This window comes from Urocitellus parryii, chromosome 7 (genome assembly GCF_045843805.1).
Source record: "Urocitellus parryii isolate mUroPar1 chromosome 7, mUroPar1.hap1, whole genome shotgun sequence".
In the NCBI taxonomy this organism is placed as follows: Eukaryota; Metazoa; Chordata; class Mammalia; order Rodentia; family Sciuridae; genus Urocitellus; species Urocitellus parryii.
In genome coordinates this window covers 117,949,741-117,968,718 of record NC_135537.1, presented here as the reverse complement: position 1 = coordinate 117,968,718, position 18,978 = coordinate 117,949,741, and the positions used below count along the sequence as shown (strand labels likewise).

Genomic DNA, 18,978 nt, shown 5'->3' with positions numbered 1-18,978 from the left:
CAATTACACATACATTCGTGGCAGTATTTATTCAATAGGAGCCCAAAGGTGAGAACGATGCAAATGTCCATCAACAGATAAATGGAGAAATGTGGTCTATACACAATGGAGTATTATACAGCTCTACAAAGGAGTGGAATACCAACACATACTACAACTTGGATGAGTTCTGAAAATACACTGGAAACAGAAGTCAGATACTAAAGGTCACATACTCATGATTCCATTTACAAGAAATGTCTGGACAGTCAAATCCTCAAGACAGCAGATGAGACGCTGCAGGAACTGGAGGTGAGAGAGTATGATGGACAGGAGGTAGTGTTCTGAGTGCCCCCTCCTCTCTCCCCAACTCCTGCAGGACGCTCTCCCATGCTCCAAGCCATCTCTCAAGGGACAGCAACCCACCCCACTGGTTCTCTCATGTGCGGATAATCTAGGCATCATAAGCACACCAAACAGGTTTCCCCCTTTAGCCAGGGAGAAAGGAAAGGAAAGAGTAGGGCAGGAGGGGACAAGGAAGTTTTTGCTAAAGAAAGCACACAGGCTTTGAGGTCTGACAAGTCAGGACTCCAATGCTGGCACTGCCCCATCTCAGTCCTGTAACCTGAACAAGTTCCTTCACCCTCCTTACTCAGCCCATGTTACCAGTGGCTCAGCAGGGCATCTATTTTTTCCCTGCAAGGCACCGGCACAGCACAGGGTCTGCTTCAACCTAAGGCTCCATCTGTGGACAGGCAATAATGTTGCTGACCCTGTAGGGTGACAGAACACTGGGCTCAAATTTGTACCTGGTCACTGAACTGTCTGAACTCAATGAGGCACACAAGTAAAAGCACATTTCATCCAGCAACTGTCTTTTAACTTTTTAATATGCTCCATAGCTTTTTGATCATGTTACACTATAAGAATGATCTTTGGGAGAAAATAGCACTCATTTTCAAATACTAAAAAGTTCTGAATTAAAGCCTTCCATCTTCCACTGGGCATGCCTGTAATCCCAGAGACTCAGGAGGCTGAGGCTGAAGGATCATGGGTTCAAGGCCAGCCTTGGCATCTTAGCAAAATAAAAAGGACTGGGGATGCAGCTCAGTAGTAAAGAATCTCTGAGTTCAATCCCCAGTACCAAAACAGAAATCAAAAAGCCTTCAATTTTCTATCATTTGCACAATTTTCAGCTCCTCAGGCCTGTGGGAATTTGGTCACATGGTCTATTCCTTTTTTAGTGAAATATCATTTATATACCATAGAATCCATTCAAACTGCACCTATATCCACAGGGAATTGATTCCAGAATCCCCTGTGGATACCAAAACTCTGGGTGCTCAAGTTCCTTACATAAAAGGGTGTGGCATTTGCATATACCTACACATACCGTCCTATTTACTTAAAAGTTATCTCTAGATTACTTAATCACACCCAATTCAATGTAAATACTATGTAAATGGTTGTTACACTGTATTGTTTCAGGAATAATGACAAGAAAAAAGTCTGTATATGCTCAGGACAGACAAAACCATCATAGGTTCAACTATGTAGTGATGTCAGCAATGACATAATATTTCAAAAATATTTTCAATCAACAGCTGGCTGAATCTGCTCATGTGGGATCTAGGGATATGGAGGGCTGTATCAATAACTTTCTTGTAAGCATTTTTAAAATTGTGGTAAATATATCCAAAATTTGTCATTTTAACCCTCTTGAAGTGCGCAATTCAGTGACATTAATTATGATCATAATGTTGTAAACCTATTATTACTCTACATATTTCAAACCTTTTTCATTACCTCAAACAAAAACTGCAACCATTAAGCATTAAGCCCTTGCCCCATAATCAGAGACTGATGCAAAAAAGGCACCTGACAAAATTCAATACCCTTCCAACATAAAACCAATGAGTTAACTAGAAGGAGAAGGCCAGTTCCTTGATATGACAAAGGACACATGAACACACAGCTGAAATGACAGTGGTGACAACCTGAAGCTTTTCTCCAAGACCAGGAAAAAGACAAGAATACCTTTTATACTATTGCCATTCAACACAACACTGCAAGGTCTAGCCAAAGCAATGAGGCCAGCAATGAAAAGAAAAAGCACTCAGATTGGAAAGAAAGTAGTATCTGTTTCCAGGTGACACAATATTTTATGCAGAAAACCTTAAAGAGTCTATCCCTTCCCAAAGAAATAATCCATAAAAACTAATAATTCAGGGGCTGGGGCTGGGGCTTAGTGGTAAAGTGCTTGCCTTGCATATGTGAGGCACTGAGTTCAATCCTCAGCACCGCATAAAAATGAATAAAGATACTATGTTCTTCACAACTAAATAAATATTTAAAAAAAACCAAAAAGCTAATAATTCAGCAAAACTGCAGGTTACAAAAACCAACACACAAAAAAACAGTTTTATTTCTATGTAATAACAATGAGCAAAACGAAGAGGAAATTAAGAAAATAATTTCACTTACAACAGTATCAAAGCTAATAAAATAGCTCAAGAATACACTCAATCAAGTTTTATCATACACTAAACCCCACAAAATATTGCTAAAAGTTAAGACAAATAAATGAAACATGGCATGTTCATGGGCTGGAAGACCTAATGTTAAGATGACAATACTAGTCACCTGCCTATAGTGTCAACTACAAGGCTGAGGCACAAGGATTGCTTGACATTAGGAGTTCAAGGCCAGCCTGGATGACGCAGTGACAGCATCTCAACAATAAAAAGAGGAAAAAAGACAATTCCACCCAGTAATCTACAGATTCAATGCAACCTCTCTACAATCCCAAAGATATTTTTGTAGAAAGAAACAATCCATCTAAAACTCATGTGGAACCTCAAACGACCCCAAACAGCTAAACAATATTAAAATAGAAGAACAAAGTTGGAGGATACATTTATTGATTTCAAAATTCACTCTACAAAGCTACAATAATCAACTGTGTGACATTGATTAAAGACAGACATACAGACCAATGGAACAGAGCACCCAGAAATAAAATCACTTGTGTACAGTTAAGTGATTTTTCAATAGGGTATCAAGATCCTTCTGGGGAAAGTCTTTTCAATAAATGATGCTAGAAAATCTGTGTCCCTAACATGCAAGAAGAGCAAAACTTTAGCTAACACCATATATAAAAATTAAGTGAAAATGGATCAAAGACCATCAAGTATAAAATTTAAATCATAACTTAAGGGGAAAAAAAGGCGGGGGGAACCTTCATGACTTTGGATTTGACAATGATTTCTTGAACATAACACTGAAAGCACAAACAACAAAAGAAAAAAATGTACTTGTCAAATTTTTGAGCTCTGTCTTATCAAAATTTAAATCCAAAGTAGTGAGTTTTTTTCTTCTTCACATAAAAATTGATACTGAAAGTGACTGAAAAAATAGGTTTAGGTTTCAGAACCAATGATTATTTTCTTCTACCAAAAAAAAAAAAAAAAAAGGAGACTGACGAGGTTCTCAGATGGAGAGAAATTTATTATAACACAATTACAAGACTGCAGGTGGACGCAGGAGCAGAATCAAAGATGTGGGTACTTGGGCTGCAGTTATAGCTCAGTGGTAGGGTGCTTGCCTGGCATGTGTGAAGCACTGGGTTTGATCCTCAGCACCACATAAAAATAAATGAATAAAATAAAGGTATTGTGTCCATCTAAAACTAAAAACAAAAACAAAAACAAAAAAGATATGGGCATTGGAAGTAGCCTATTCATGCATCACGTCGTAAACGAAACACAAAACACACACCAGAGGGCCACATCTTTCTCCCATTCCATGGTTTTGTTTCCTAAAGCAACATTTATAAAAGCTTACTCATTCTAGTTGAAGTAAGGGCAAAATTTACCACTCAGGTTGCTAAAATGAATTAACATCACATTTACAAAGTGATATTTACAGATCATGTTGGGTTAATAAGATTCTCCAGAAAATTTTTAAGTAAAAATATATTTCCAATATTCCATATTCTTTTAACCATACCATTATCTGGTTCTAAACTGATCTGAAATTCAATTACAGCAGAAACACGTCATTTGTACTATTAAAAGTAGATATCACAGATGTCTATCACAGCCACACTGACCTCTCAGTATCCCTTCTCTCACCCATCCAATACAAAAAGTCATTACTGACTGTGGGGCCCCCTTTGGGTTTGTAGCTGACCAGAGCCCTATGCACCATTGGCTCTCCTCCCCGATAGGCCAGTTAGCTCACTGTTACAACCGAAGCCCCCAATTCCAAGCAGTCTTTTTACAGACAATTGCTATTAGATGGAAATCAGGTCCACCGGAGATGACCGAGTTACTATAATTTCTCCTATCTCAAAAATAAATAAATAAATGGCCCCTCACAAAACTTGAGGTGAATTACAAAGCCACATGATAAATGGCTGAAGGGCGATGGAGACTGAACCCAGGGGCACTTTGCCACTGAGCGCCATCCCCAGCCCTTTTTATTTTTTAAGCATATAAAAGATAAATTCATCTTGATGCCATGCGATGTTAATGCTAAGTGGCCAGGGCTGGCCCAACTTGCAGTCCTCCCGCCTCAGTCTCTCGGGGCACGGAGATCACAGGTGAGAGTCACTGTGCCCTGCCGATAATGGATTTTTATTTGATGAATTTTTGTATTTGCTTTAATATGAACTAGTACATGTCAAACAGAAATTAAGAAACGTTTCCTTTACAACAAAAGTGCTGCTGCACCCAGCATGATGCTGAGGTGACAGCCTCCGTGCCCCCACAACACAGCAGTTGGCTCATAAACACATCACACAACCCAGACGCCTGTTCTGCTGTCAGTCTCCTCGCTCTTTCAAGGAGACTACAGAAGACACGTGTCTACTTTAGTCTTAACCAAAACACGGGGCTCAGGCTTCCCGTGTACACTGCCTACAGGGAGTCTGTGCAGCAACGTGACAAACCTGCATCACGTTGTTTGTGATTAGGATGTTTAGGCTAATGTGTTCCAGAGAGCATGAGATTACAGATTTTTAGGAAAAGAAGCAGAAAAACATCTTTTGCTAGGTCCATATGAAGCGTTTTCCAAAAGAGTTTCTCTAGCTTGGACTCTCTGAAAATGATCTTGTAAAGGAGAGTCTCAAGACCTCACAAGCATTTAACTGAAGGTGCTACTTTGCAGGAAAGAAAGAAATATTTAATGACAACAGTATTTCCAATGATTTGGGAGACTGGGGCAGGAGGACTGCCAAGTTCAAGGCCAGTCTCAGCAACTAATCAAGGCTCTAAACAACTTAGTGAAACCCTGACTCAAAATATAAAAAGCACTGGGGATGTGGCTCATTGGTAAAGCACCTCTGGGTTCCATTCTCCAGAGCCGAATAACTAAATAAAGCCAAGAATAAAACAGTTTAAGTAACTTCAGAATGTAGGAGTTTGAATTTTTAAAAAGTTTTTTGTAGTTATAGATGGACAGATGCCTTTATTTTGTTTATTTTTATGTGGTGCTGAGGATTGAACCCAGGGCCTCAAGCATGCTAGGCAAGCACTCTACCACTGAGCTCCAGCTCCAGCCCAAGGAGTTTGAATTTTTAAGCATATGAAAGAAATGTATCTTGATGCCACACAATGTTGAACTTGTCTTTTCATGAACTTGCCTACTTTGGTTCCTACTATATATTTCAAAGGGAAAAATGAAGATCTGATATTCATTCATTGGGAAAGCACTGAAGAATACACATCAAAGTTTCAAAGAAAGTTAGCCAAACACAACAAACAGTAGCTGCCATTTATCATTTAAAGTCACATAAAATGTTAAAACAACTTAATAAATCTTCAGGCAAACTGGGCACATCATCCATCTGAGCTCAGTTTATACCCTTCACTTCCCCTGTAGTGTTTTACATGGAGACAATCACAAAATTTACAGGACAGAGAGCTGGGCGATGCCCATTCCTGCCTCAGGAGGGCGCCTTACCCAGGTTGTGCCGCTTGGACTTGGCGTGTTCGTGGATGTGTTTCTTATTGAAACAGCCAAAGAAGACGCAGTAGAGGCAAGAGTGGAGACGGTTCAGGTGGACGCCACAGACATGGCAGACGCAGGACTTTGCCTAAAATTCAAAGAGAATCAGTAAGTAGTGCAGGAAGCAACAGGAGAGGTAAAAGGGAAATGCCGAAGCCAAGCCAAGCCATCCTGGAGGAAAGGAAAGGGAATTTTATTGCAAATGACTGTTCATCCTTTCAATTCCCCTTAAAGAGATTTATTTCATTTATCTTAAAATTAGCGCCATATGAAAACACAGCCCATGACCTCAATGTCAAAACCTAGTAAGTAGCCAGGTGTGGTGGTAACACACCTGTGATCCCAGTTACCTGGGGAGCTAAGGCAAGAGAATCATGAGATGAAGGCAGCCCAGCAACATAGCATGACCGTACTGTGGAAAAACAAAAACAAAAACAAAGCCCGAAAAGCTAGTAGCATGTTTACCACATTTTCCTCCCCAATCCCAACAGGTACCCTAACCGACAGGGCATTGTCCCACTGCAGGCCAGCTACCCACACTGTGAGTATCATTTGAGGCTTGATAACCCTGGTTTCGAGAGCACACACACCTAGAAGCAAAAAAGCAAAACAGAAACTACACACAGCTGTAGGGGGTGGTGCACATCTGTAATTCCAGCAACTTGGGAGGCTGAAGCAGGAGGATGGCAAATTCAAAGTCAGCCTCAATAATTTGGCAAGACCCTGTCTCAAAAAAATAAAAGAGCAGGGGTGGGGTGGGGGGGAGAGAGTGGGGGATATTGCTTAGTCGTTAAGCACCTGGGTTCAATACCTGATCCCCCAGCCACCAACCTCCAAAAAGAAAACACCCCCCCACACACACACACACACACACACACGGAATAGGAGAGGTTGAATCAAAGCAATATACACAAACAAGAAAAAAGTAACAACAATTTACTGCTAAGAAATAGACCACATAAACATAACATTTTAACAGCAGCAAGTATGAGCACAGTGGTAAACAATTCTTATGCAACCGCAACACTCAAAAGGAAGGCTGACTTTCAGCACTACAGGGGACAACTAAAAGGAGATGACATCTTAAGGAATTCCAGCAAGAACAAATCATTTACATTGAGTAAAAATTCCAAGCCCATATTGAAATTAATACTAGAGACACACACACTAACTCTAAGTCATCTTCACAGGTGAATTCCAACTAACAATTATAGTGGAAGGCCAAAAATATAAAATCTCCACTCTATAACCATAGTAATATCTGATTCGAGCAAAAATCGGCAACGGACTCTAAAACCATTGGGTAAAAAATTTTCAGTAATTCACAAAAGCTAAAATGGCAGAAACAGACCAAATACCCGCCAAATGATGATGGGGCAGACAAACTGCAGTGGAGTGCAATTCGCCATGAACAGGAAGGAGGACTTGACAAGCCGCAAGGCAGCAACCCTTGAACACATGACCCAAGTAAAAGAAGCCCGACACCAAAGGCCAACACAGAACACTGAGACCACAGAGAGGACCCAGACTGCCAGGGCTGGGGAGGAGAGCAGGGTAAAGACGGGCTGCAGCCCGAGGAGGTGGTGGTGGCCACAGGACTGAGCACACACGCACAGCTGCGGAAGTGTATGGCTTTAAATGGTTAATTTTATATCATGTGATTTTACCTAGAAACTCAAAACATAAAAGCTTCCTTTAGGACTGAGAACTTGGGTCAACACCACCTTAATCAAACTGAACTTTCCCCAGCAAAACAACCCAATCCATGACACAGCACTGCCTCCAGCAAGGTCCACACCTGACTCTGCTCAGGAGAAAAACTCAAAAAGTCCAAACTGACTCTGCAAAATATCTCTTCTGTGCTCTCCAAAGATACCATGTACAAAAGACAAAAAGCTGGAGAACTCTAGATGAACAGAACCTGAAGAGACACACAAAAAAATGCACTGCATGATCCTGGGCTGAATCCTATGACCAAATGATCTCAAGTCATAAGCAGCATTATTGGGAAAGTAGAGCTGTAGCTTGGATTTGGAAGCTTGGAGCTACTGGGAGGTGATGGGAACTCATTTAACAGAGGGGCCTAGTGGGAGGTCTCTGGGCCACTGGGGGCATGCCCTTGGAAGGCACTGTGAATAACCAGTTCTGCTCAGCCACTGGCTCCTGCCACCATGTGCTGCCTGCCACAATCCCAAAGCAATGAGGCCAACAGACATAGGTTGTAACCTCCAAAATTGTCAGCCAAAATCAACCTTTTCTCCTTATAAACTGATTATCTCTGGTTTTTGTTAGAGTTTTGAAAGGCTACCAAGTGGGGCATTTAAACAGGGATATGTTAGAAAATGATTCCCCCCCCCCAAAAAAAAATATATGATTCTATTAAAACTACACTTAGATTGGGATCGCTGCACTGTGGTTATGGAGAATAATGAGCTGGTTCTTAGGGGAGGTGCACTTAAGGGTAGATACCATGAGAGTCTACAACAAACTCCAGAGGACTCAGGAAGAAAGGCATACAGAGGCATAAATGAAGGGCAAAAGCCGAACCTCTGGGAACTCTACGAAACTATGTGACATTCACACAGTGCTCCATTTGTTGTAGGTTTCTTAATTTCACAAATACAGGGAAAGCCAGTATCAAACTACACGAAACCCAGCAATTCCACTTCTAGGTTTACGTGCAACAGAAGACACTGCAGAAGAGAATTTCACAGCAATGTTATTTGTAATATCCCAACATAAGAAGTAGGCAAAATATTCCCCATGAGGAAAGATGAATGGATGTGTGATCAGCTCATAGAAGACTACACAGCAAAGCAAGGGGCCTATGGGGCACTCTGCGGGGTGCAGGACTTCACACCGCACTGAGGGGAGCAGTGAGACAGGCAAATGCATATGGCGGGCTCCCCTCACAGAAGCAGCAAAGCCAGTCAAGGGCTGTGGAAATCTACACCAATGATTCCCAGAGGGCCAGGGGAGGGACACAGTGGCTTGAGGGGGGTCCTGGGGTGATGAGTGCCATCCCCGTGCCCCCTGCAGTGGTGATGCACATTCACTTTATGAAAAGTCACTGAGGTGTATGTTTTAAAAGGGGTGAGAAACCACAGCATAATAATAAACAACACACAGAGAATCTACACAAATATACTTGAAGACATACATGAAATACTATGATTAAAAGAAGAAAAGCATATCTGATCATGGAGGGTTGGGGGAAAATCAGAGAAGTTTGTACGTGAGAGATGGAATTTGAGCAGAGAGCTCAACACTATACAGCACAGCCCTTGCAGTCAAACACAAGGCCTCACACTAGTGGGCAGACAACTCACTGAACAGTCCAGTTCAAAGAAGTAACTGGGCACCATAAAAACAAGCCCACAGGCTTGGGGTTGTGGCTCAGTGGGAGAGCGCCTGCCTAGCACCTGTGAGGCACTGGGTTCGATTCTCAGCATCACATAAAAATAAAGGTATTGGGCCGGGGTAGTGGCTCAGAGGTAGAGCTCTCGCCTAGCATGTGTGAGGCGAGCACCACATAAAAGTAAAATAAAGACATTGTGCCACCTATAACTAAAAAATATTTTTTTAAAAAAAGGTATTGTGTCCATATCTACAACTAAAAAATCAGCACACAAGTCACACACTTTCAACTGCTCCATTAAAAGCAGATAAGTTTAAGAAGGTAAGTCTAATTCTCATACAGTGACTTTTTTACCACCATGAACTTGATATAATTGAAGCACCAGGTGAAAACATTCTACTGTCTGTGAAAAACCAAGGGCAGACCTGAAGCTGAAGACCTGACTGGAATCAGACCAACTTCTCAAACAAACCCACAACTCTGGAGACCCTGAAGAGCCAAACTCGGACCTTCAACACAGACAGTGCGCTAACATAGATCTCAGCATCCACCTAGTCAAAACCTTCATTGGACCAATGAAGGACCAGCTAGCTGTGTTCTCAAACGGGCCAAGAGACCCACCTGCCAGGCCTACCGAAAAAGGCTACCAAGAGTACCAAACCAATTGACGTTATGTGTGACAAGTGCTCTACAAAAATGTAAACTGCTGGATACATGTGAAGTATCACAATCACAAATGGGAAGCCCACGTCACACATCTGGCAGAAGCAGGGATGAAGTAAAAGGCTCTGGTACTAATGACTCAGCCAAGCAGCCTCAGCTTCCCAAGTGCCAATTGCACATGCACATGGAGCAAGCAGATCACCCTGAAGCCTTATTTTAACCTGCTGTTCTCCTTTGGTTCCCAGAGTCTTATATATAAGAGCTGCTACCAAGTCATGATACCTATTACTAACACTCAATTCTACTTTAATTCCTGTTCTTCAACACTTTCTACAAGTGCCTGCCAACATAAAATACTAGAAGATGATTCAAGTATCTATATGGCAGATCATTTAAGTCTCCAAAGTGAGTTTATCTACTTCCAATCTAAGAATCTGTCTGTTCAACATCAAGTGGATCAGATCTGTGTGTCGTTAAAGAAGACCTAGCACAACTTAAGATCTGGCCAAAGGAATCAGGCTGAGCCAGTCCCTGGATCAGAGACCAATCTGTAGCAGCTGATTCAGAGGACAGAAAAACAAAATGCAGACAATGAGAAAGTCAGCAAGTCGATACCTACAAGACATCACTATAACCACACAAGACATCACTATAACCATACTCTGGAGCAATGCATGTCACCCAACAAAAGCAGCCAGTCTGAAAAGACTATACTATAAGAACCCAACTCTAAGATTCTGAAAAAGAAGAAAAACACAGATGGTAAACAGATCAGTGGCTGCTAGGGATAGGGAGAGTTGAGCAGTGGAAGCAGTGAAACTGCTCTGTATGTGACCCTAGTGGTGGGTGCATTTGTCAAAATTCATTGAACAGGCTGTATCTCAGTAGCAGAACATTTGTCAGCATGGATGAAGCCCTGGCTTCACTTGTCAGCACCACCAAAAAATTCACTAAACTTTACAGAACAGAGCCGACCTCCACTGGTCATGCAGGCTCACACCAGTACTCCTAGCTACACGAGGGCTACGGCAGAGGGATTCCAAGTTCATGGTCAGCCATGGCAACCTAGGAGAGACCGTCTCAAAATAAAAACTAAAAACAAGGGCTCAGGGTATTGCTCAGTGGTAGAGTGCCATTGGCTTCAATCTGTCACATACAAAAAACAATCATCTTTTACCCATGCAAAATTTTACATGACACAGTCGGAGGATGCCAGGATGGAATGCAGCCTGTGAGAGAAGAATCTGGTTATCCTGCAGGTAGAGGACATAATGCACTGAAAGGGATAGGAAGAAAGTTCCCAAGTAACTTGGCAATGAGTGAAGGGTGCTCACTAAAGGAAAGGTGTACCCAGCACTAGTTCTGAAACCTCTACACATGTCCACAGAGACTGAACTATTTAAAAAATGGACTGTGGGTGATGGGAGCCAAGTTTCTCTCTGTTGGACACAGAAGTTACAGATAACCAAGAAGGGAAAACTAGAAAATGATCCATATAATACTGGATTAGAGTTGGAGACACCATGTATGGCTTAATATGGATGCAAAGGGATATACTGAAAAAATTATAGACGTGTGTCCAGATGGATTAACACACAACAGGTCTATTTTTTAATGCTATCCTCAGACAGCCAAGAAGCCACCATATCCCAGTAATTAATGAGCACACCAGTGCCCAGATCCCGGTTTCTAATTTCATTCTCTAATACATGGAACCAGGGATCCTTGGAGAAACGGCAGAATCTAACACCAGAGCAGAAAATATATAATTTGACCCTGAAATATTTTGCAATACTGGAAAGTAATGAAATGCTCAAAAATGACGAACAGAATAATGTGGAATTACTTGGAAGGCTGAAGTTGGAGGATTGCATGAGCCCAGGAATTCGAGGCTAGTCTAGGCAATGTAGTGAGGCCGTGTCTCTTAGGGAAAAGAGAGGAACCAATAATGATATGTCAAAAGGACACAGAAGCCAACTGAAAGAGCTCCTAGTAACTGAAGCTAGAATATGAGCAACAAAATAACATGAGGGCTGGGAATGTAGCTCAGTGGTAGAGCACTTGCCTAGCATGTGCAAGGCCCTGGGTTCAATCCCCAGTATATCAAAAAATGAATGAATATTGTATTATGTTTATATTTATTTAACATCCACAAGTTAATCCTGATAAGTAAATGATTAAGTAAACACATAAATGAGGGATAATGGGCAAATCTTCCATATAGAAAAACTCCAATGTATAGCCACTCTGACCAGGCACAACAGCTCACACCTATAACGCCTCCAGCTTCTCAGGAGGCTGAAGCAGGAGGACTGCAAGCTTGAGGCCAGCCTGGGCAACTTAGCAAAACCCTGTCTCCATATAAAATAAAAAGGGTTGGGTATGTACAGCAGTGGTACCAAAAAGGGAAAAAGGTGGTACCAAAAAGGTATCAGTACTGCAATGAGAGATGTTAACAATCAGAAACTGGGAGAGGGGTTGTGGGACTTTGTAACTCTTCAATAAATCTAAAACTGCCCTACAAGCTGACTAATTTGCACAGAACTAACTATTCATACAAACAAGCAGAAACAAAACTGAGGCAAACTGAGAAACACGGGTGAACTGTATCAAAGAGCAAGTGCAGCAGTGTCAAAATCTTGTTGATAGTTACACCCCTGGGGGAGGTGTGGAGAAGGCAGAGAGGACCACTGTTACTTCTCATACCAGCCTGTCAATCTACATTGACCACAAAATAAAAACTTTAATTAAAAAAGTACAATGTATGCATGTGTGAAACTGTCAACATGAAATCCACTAATATGTATAATTATTATGACTGAATAATTATATATAAAAACAGTTTTAAAACTTAATCAGAAACGGTAGAGTGCACCTTTAGTCTCAGCTCTCAGAGGGATGAGAAAGGAGGACTGCCTGAGCCCAGGCTTCCAGACCAGCCTGGGAAACAGGGACAAACCATCCCCTTTAAAATAAAGTATTCCCCCCCAAAAAAAAATAAAAATAAAAAATAAAGTATTCCCATTCAACCTTTTTCTCTGAATGGAACGACCTATCAGGGACAGTGTGATGATTTGAGAAATCAGCTCCCCCCAAAAGAAAGATAAAGCAAACTGCTGATTCCTCAAAGAGAGAAAAAAAAAAAAAAAGTTTGAAAAGGGAAAAAGTCCACTAAAAAAAAAAAAAAGACATGGAAACGTGAGCTAAAATAAAAATAATTAATGAAAGAGGGGAGAGCTCTCAACAGTGTTCTTACCACCACTCTGAGCCAATGAAGACTAGTTTAGTCATCAATAGAGCTAGTGACACAGGCAGACTTCCGGGTCCCTGGTGTTGGGTCGTGTTTTGGGCAGTACTAGGGATGGAACCCAGCGCCCAACAGGCAGAGCTGGCCCTTAGCCTTCCCTGTGCCAGACTGCACATCCTGAAGTACTTCCTAGTTATCTTCCAGAAACTTATTCTACGACCACCCCATACCAAACTCCCAGGATATCAAAGTCCCTTACATAAAGTGGGATAGGTTCTGTACAGAACCCAAACACATCTTTCCCCATCACCTCTAGATTATTTAAAATACCTAACAGAATGTAAATGCTATGTAAGGAGTTGTTTTACTGTTGGGCATAATGACATGGGAAGAGGCTGTACATGTTCAGTACAGACTCAACCTTTTTTCTCCTAGTATTTTCAATCTATGGCTGGTTAAATGTGGACTTTGAAAATTAGGAGGGTGGACTACAAATCCTTCTCTAAAACACATGGCACGGTACCACTAATTCAAGACAAATAACCCAAGATCACTTTTCATCTAAAATGACCTCCTTTTCCCTATCACAAACAAAGGCCTACACCACCCCCCAAATACCGACTGCACAAGCTGCTCCTCTTCTTATTGTACACCAACTGAAAACTCCTATGGTCACCTGTAAAGATACAAAAGGGAAGCCAGGACACCATGCCTGTTCACTATCTTACACTTCAGTGCTTTACACTGCGTTTCTCTATCTCTCCTTTTAACCATCCCGGCTTCCGCCCTGATGTTCAACACATGGAAGTGAACTTTCAGATGCAGTCTTGGCCTTGCCCTAGATCATTCCTTTTTGTTGTACTAGGGTTTGAATCCAGCAGTTTAACCACTTAGCCACAATCCCAGATCTGCTTATTTTTTGAGACAGGCTCTCATTAAGTTGCTGAGGCTGGCTTTGAACTTGTTATCCTCCTGCCTCAGTCTGCTGAGTCCCTAGGATTACAGTGTGCCTAGCCCAGCAGATTATTCCTTCTTTAAACTGATTAACAAGTTTAAGGCAAAAATTAGTATGCTATTTCACACCTACTGTTTTGGGTGCTAATTCCAACTTCAAGTCCTGAAGGCACGAACTCAGGGGTGAGTCCACAAACTCCGTCAGTACTTCAGCTGACTCAGAATTAAAGAGAAAATGGGTAGTCCAAAAAGGACTCAGCCCCTTTCTTCCAAAGGGTGTCGGCGTCTTATTCCTCCAACAGTGCTCTTACGACTCCAAACACAGAAGCGGGAACGTGTTCCCTTACCACATGAATTCACCATTCGCCCTCAACTGGTCCTGCCCAGATAGTTCTCCCTCCTCTCTAGCCCTTTCCCAAACTAAAAACTTTCCCTAAGCATTTTTACCAGAAGAGTTGATTTCGGACCCAAATTCTGTGCATTGAAAGCTTTTCCCCGAAGGAGAGGCTGCCATAAAACTTAAGAGCAAAGAAAAGAGAAATGATTATTTAAAAACAAACAAACAAACAAAACCCTGTTTTCCAAATATCTACATACTCAAAATATAATGCAGAGTATGTTAAGTCACAATAACCAGTAGAACTATTACACTTCCTGACTTTTTATGGCCAGTTGCTGTGTTTACACTTACCTGAAGTGGTAAGACATTTGTTACATTTAACATACACCAGAAATGCAAAGAGGAGACAGGTAATAGTGAACTCCAAACCCTGGGAACATTTTTACATTCAGCAGTACAAGATTTGTACTGCAATTCAAGCCTAATTGGGAAGAAATCTAATAAATCTGACCATGTTTCCCCTCATTCCCTTATTTAAAGAAGGAGCAAAGTTTGGATACAAAACTCATAACCTGACTCACCTCAAATGAGAAAATTTGTCACTCCTATTCATCCAGGGATTCATTCCAATGGTTAAATTGCAACTCAAAAGGACACCTTCATTTACTCAGGAGGCTGAGGCACAAGGATCATGAGTTCAAAGACAGCCTCAGCAAAAGCAAGGCATTAAGCAACTCAGTGAGACCCTGTCTCTAAAAAAAATACAAATCAAGGCTGGGGATGTGGCTCAGTGGTTGAGTGCCCCTGAATTCAATCCCTGGCACCCCTCCACCCCCCAAAAAAACTACAATTTAGGGCCTGCCCTAGTGGCCCATACCCATAATCCCAAACACTGGGGAGACTGAGGCAGGAAGATTGCAAGTTGGAGGCCAGTCTCAACAACTGAGCTAGTCTAAGACAGAGAAGAGGGGGAGAAGGAGGGAGGCAGGGGGAAAGCTGAGGGCGTAGCTCAGTGATCACTGAAGTATTGTCAAAGTTCATATCTTAAAACCAAATACATTTTAATCCTATACAACATGGAAAATGTATGTTATTCCCTGTTAATCACCATAGTTAAATTGATTCTCAAACTAAATTTTCCTAAACTGGGCCACTTAGTGTTAGAAATAGTCACATGGGATGTGAAATAATACAAGAAAATAACTCCCCACCCTCCCAATCAAAGAATATTCAGGATTAATTGTTGGTAGACTACTAAATGGCAGTGCAATAATTGACAGTCCTGAATTTCAAGAGAAATATTTATCACCTGTCTGTAGCTTAAATCTTTACTAGAGAACACAGATGTGGTTCAATAGCTTTCAAACTAAGCAACTAAAATTAGATATTAAAAATACTAATCTAAGCCACATTGCAAAAAATAAGAATTTCATATCTTAGAAAACTAGGCTCAGGAAGCTGAAGCAGGAGGATCACAAGTTCAAAGCCAGCCTGAGCAACTCAGTGAGGCACTAAGCAATTGAGGGAGAACTTGTCTCAAAACGTTAAAAAAAAAAAAAAAAAAAAAAAAAAAAAAGGGCTGGGGTTGTAGCTGTTGTGGCTCAGTGGTAAAGCAAATCCTGGTACCAAAAAAAAAAAAAAAAAAGGGGGGGGGGGGGAGGAGAGGGAGAGGATTCACTATTTATTCCCATGTAGAAATGCATTTTACATCAAGACTTAATCCAGAAACGAACAAAACAGTTGCAACAAGATTATCAGCTAGTTTTAAGAGTCATAATTCCATAAGTAGCAAGAATCTCACTGACAGTAAAAAAAAAAAAAAACTGTTTCATGTAATCTTAGTTCATTCTCAACGATAACTATGCCCAGCATCATTACTATCAAAAAAACAAAAAGAAAGAGAACACCTAACAAGGCCATACAAACCCAGCAGATCTATTGGTTTTCCCATTACAAAGTGCTATTCAAGGTGGAAATTGATAACGACTCCCAAGTTAGGGTTGTCATTTGCAAAACTGCGTTGAATTATTAAAAAAAAAAGTTTAAGAAATAATATTATTTTCTGGTTTCCAAATATTAATTCGCTTAATTGCTTGGATGTACACAATTGGAAGAAGAAGAAAAAAAAAAAAAAAAAACAATGGTATCACTGTGACTACCTCAATGGTTCCTCATTGCAGAGGCTCCAAGCCCCACCTTTACCATCAGCCAAAAAAAAATTTTTTTTTTCAATTCACTTCTCCGTAGCTACAACACAAATCCTCAGTGGTCGTGGCGACGCGCCTCTCCACAGCTAGAGGATTCGCTCCCTCGGCTCGTCCCCGCCCGCCCTTCTCTCCCCAACCCCTTCCATTCCACAACTGAACCAGAGGAAAAAAGGGACGCCCTCGCCCAGTCTGTCCCTGTAGACCCTGGCCCTGGGGGGGGGGGGGGTACCCTTTCCAGTACCCTAGGAACACCCTAACCACCCAGGTCTCGGGCACAGGCTCCTGGTCCCAGTACTGGGATCCGAGCCCGGACCTGCACGAATGGACTCTCGGATGTCATGGAGCCTTCAAGACGGTTGGCCAGAGTGACCGCCGAAGATCACCCCAGGCCCGGGGGTCTTCCTCTCTTATCTTTCCCCGGCGCCCCCATCCCCTCCCAGTCCTGGAAGATTCCTGGAACCCTGGAAACCCTCTCCTGCAGCCCCAAGCTGCCCTCGCAACCCGGTGGCAGAACCCCCCTCCCAGTTTGCATTCGCCCTCCCCCGTCCCCACCCTCTGAGACCAGAGGGGGAGGTGGGGGGGATGGGGAATGAGAACGCTCCTGCCCCTCCCCCCCCGCTAATGCACGCAGCCCCAGGAGGCGGCGGGAAGGTCGCAGGCCCTCCCCTCCCCACCCCCATCGGGGGCCCCAAGACCCCTAATCCCCGCGTGCAGCCCCGCGCTGCAGAAAGAGGGGGGTGTCGTGGGCCAGCCCAGGCCGCGGAGCTGGCGGGGTCTCACCTTGCGCTTGCGGGCCTCCGCGGTGCCGCTCCACACGAAGCACTGGTAGATGGCCCGCAGGTTCTGTTTCCAGTTGTCCACCTTGAAGCTGCCCAGGTGCGAGCAGCCCGGCGGCGCCACCGAGAGCTCGGCGTCCATGGCCTCGCCCTCGGGCTCAGGCCGGGAGACCATCGGGGGCAAGGCCCGGCCTCGCACGGGGGCCGGCGGCGAGGGGGGCGAAGACGACGCCAGCGCGGCGGGAGCTGCTGGGTTGCGCGCCCCGTCGGCCGAGGCGAGGGCGCCGGGGAACAAAGCGGGCGGCCGCGGCGCCGGCGGACAAAGACAGAGCTGCGAGAACGCCGAGGGGAGGCGGCGGCGGTGCAGGCGCCGCCCCCGAGCTGCGGCGGCCGCGGGCCCCTCAGCGCAGAGCTCTCCGGGTTCGCGGGCGGAGATTACGTCACCCCGAGCCAGCCGGCAGGCGCCGCCCTAGTGCGCAGACTCCGGCCGGCAGCAGCCCCGCCCCCCGCCGTCCCGACTCCTCCCGCGCCCGCAGCTACGGGGCGGTGGAGGGGAAACAAAGGCCCATCCTCACGTCTACGCCATTGGCTGCCGCGCCCCCCCCGCGGCACCTCCGGCCATGATCATAGGCTGACAAAACCATCCATCTGGCTCAGGACCGCCTCTCGGGATGCCGGCGACTGGACTTGCCGGGCCTTCCACTCGGAACTGCGGAGGCGGGGGGGCGTGCTGAGGATTGGGTGGCGCTGGATGTCCGTCAGGGTGCGGAACCGGTTTGCACCGGCCTGAGCTCTGCCGCAAAGAGGCGGGGCCACGGGCGGGTGGGGGGTGGGAGGCGGCGGCGTGGACTCTGAGTCTGCGCTCCCCTCTCCCTGGGCGCTTCCCTGATGTGCTGTGCTGCCCTGGCAACCGGACCCCGTCCTGTGGGACTTTCTCTCAGGACCCTACCGCCTTCGTAGCCCGTGTTCCCGCTGCAGTGTCGGGGGCGTTAGATTGAACGGCGAGCCTCCTGTTTGGCACTGCTTCAAGGATGCAGTTGGGGTCCCTCCCAACCAGGAGCCCGCAGTCCAGGGGAAGACCTAACCTCAGAGCTGTCCAGTTGAAACAGGATGCCAGTCACGTACCGAATTAGAAATTTCATAAAACCTGCATTTTTTTTTTTAGTTTGCATTTTAGTTTTTAAAATTTATTTATTTTGCATTACAATTCTTAATACACCATTACACAATAATTTATCATATAAAACCTGCATTTTTTAAAAATCGAATAGAGGAAAAAAAGGCGAAATTAATTTTAGTGAGACAGCTTCGTCAACCCAACCTAGCCTGAATATCATTTCGCCATGTAAGCAATACTGTAAAATTGTTAGTGAGATATTTTCCAATTTTGCACGAAGTCTTTGAAATCTAGTGTGTGTTTCAAGCACATCCAGTTTGTACCAGCC

At 43.7% G+C, this 18,978-nt stretch overlaps 1 protein-coding gene across 1 annotated transcript in view; it reads right to left on the bottom strand.

Moving 5' to 3' along the window:
* Window positions 1–17,949, bottom strand: part of Usp22 (ubiquitin specific peptidase 22) — a 37,426-nt gene extending 19,477 nt beyond the window's left edge. The window contains exons 1-2 of the mRNA XM_026408673.2: window positions 17,538–17,949; window positions 5,944–6,076 (exon numbers count right to left, since the gene is read on the bottom strand). Of these exons, the coding sequence (XP_026264458.1) occupies window positions 5,944–6,076; window positions 17,538–17,708 (304 nt within the window). The 5' untranslated portion in view covers window positions 17,709–17,949. The remainder of the gene's footprint in view (window positions 1–5,943; window positions 6,077–17,537) is intronic.
* Between the last annotated feature and the right edge of the window lie 1,029 nt (window positions 17,950–18,978).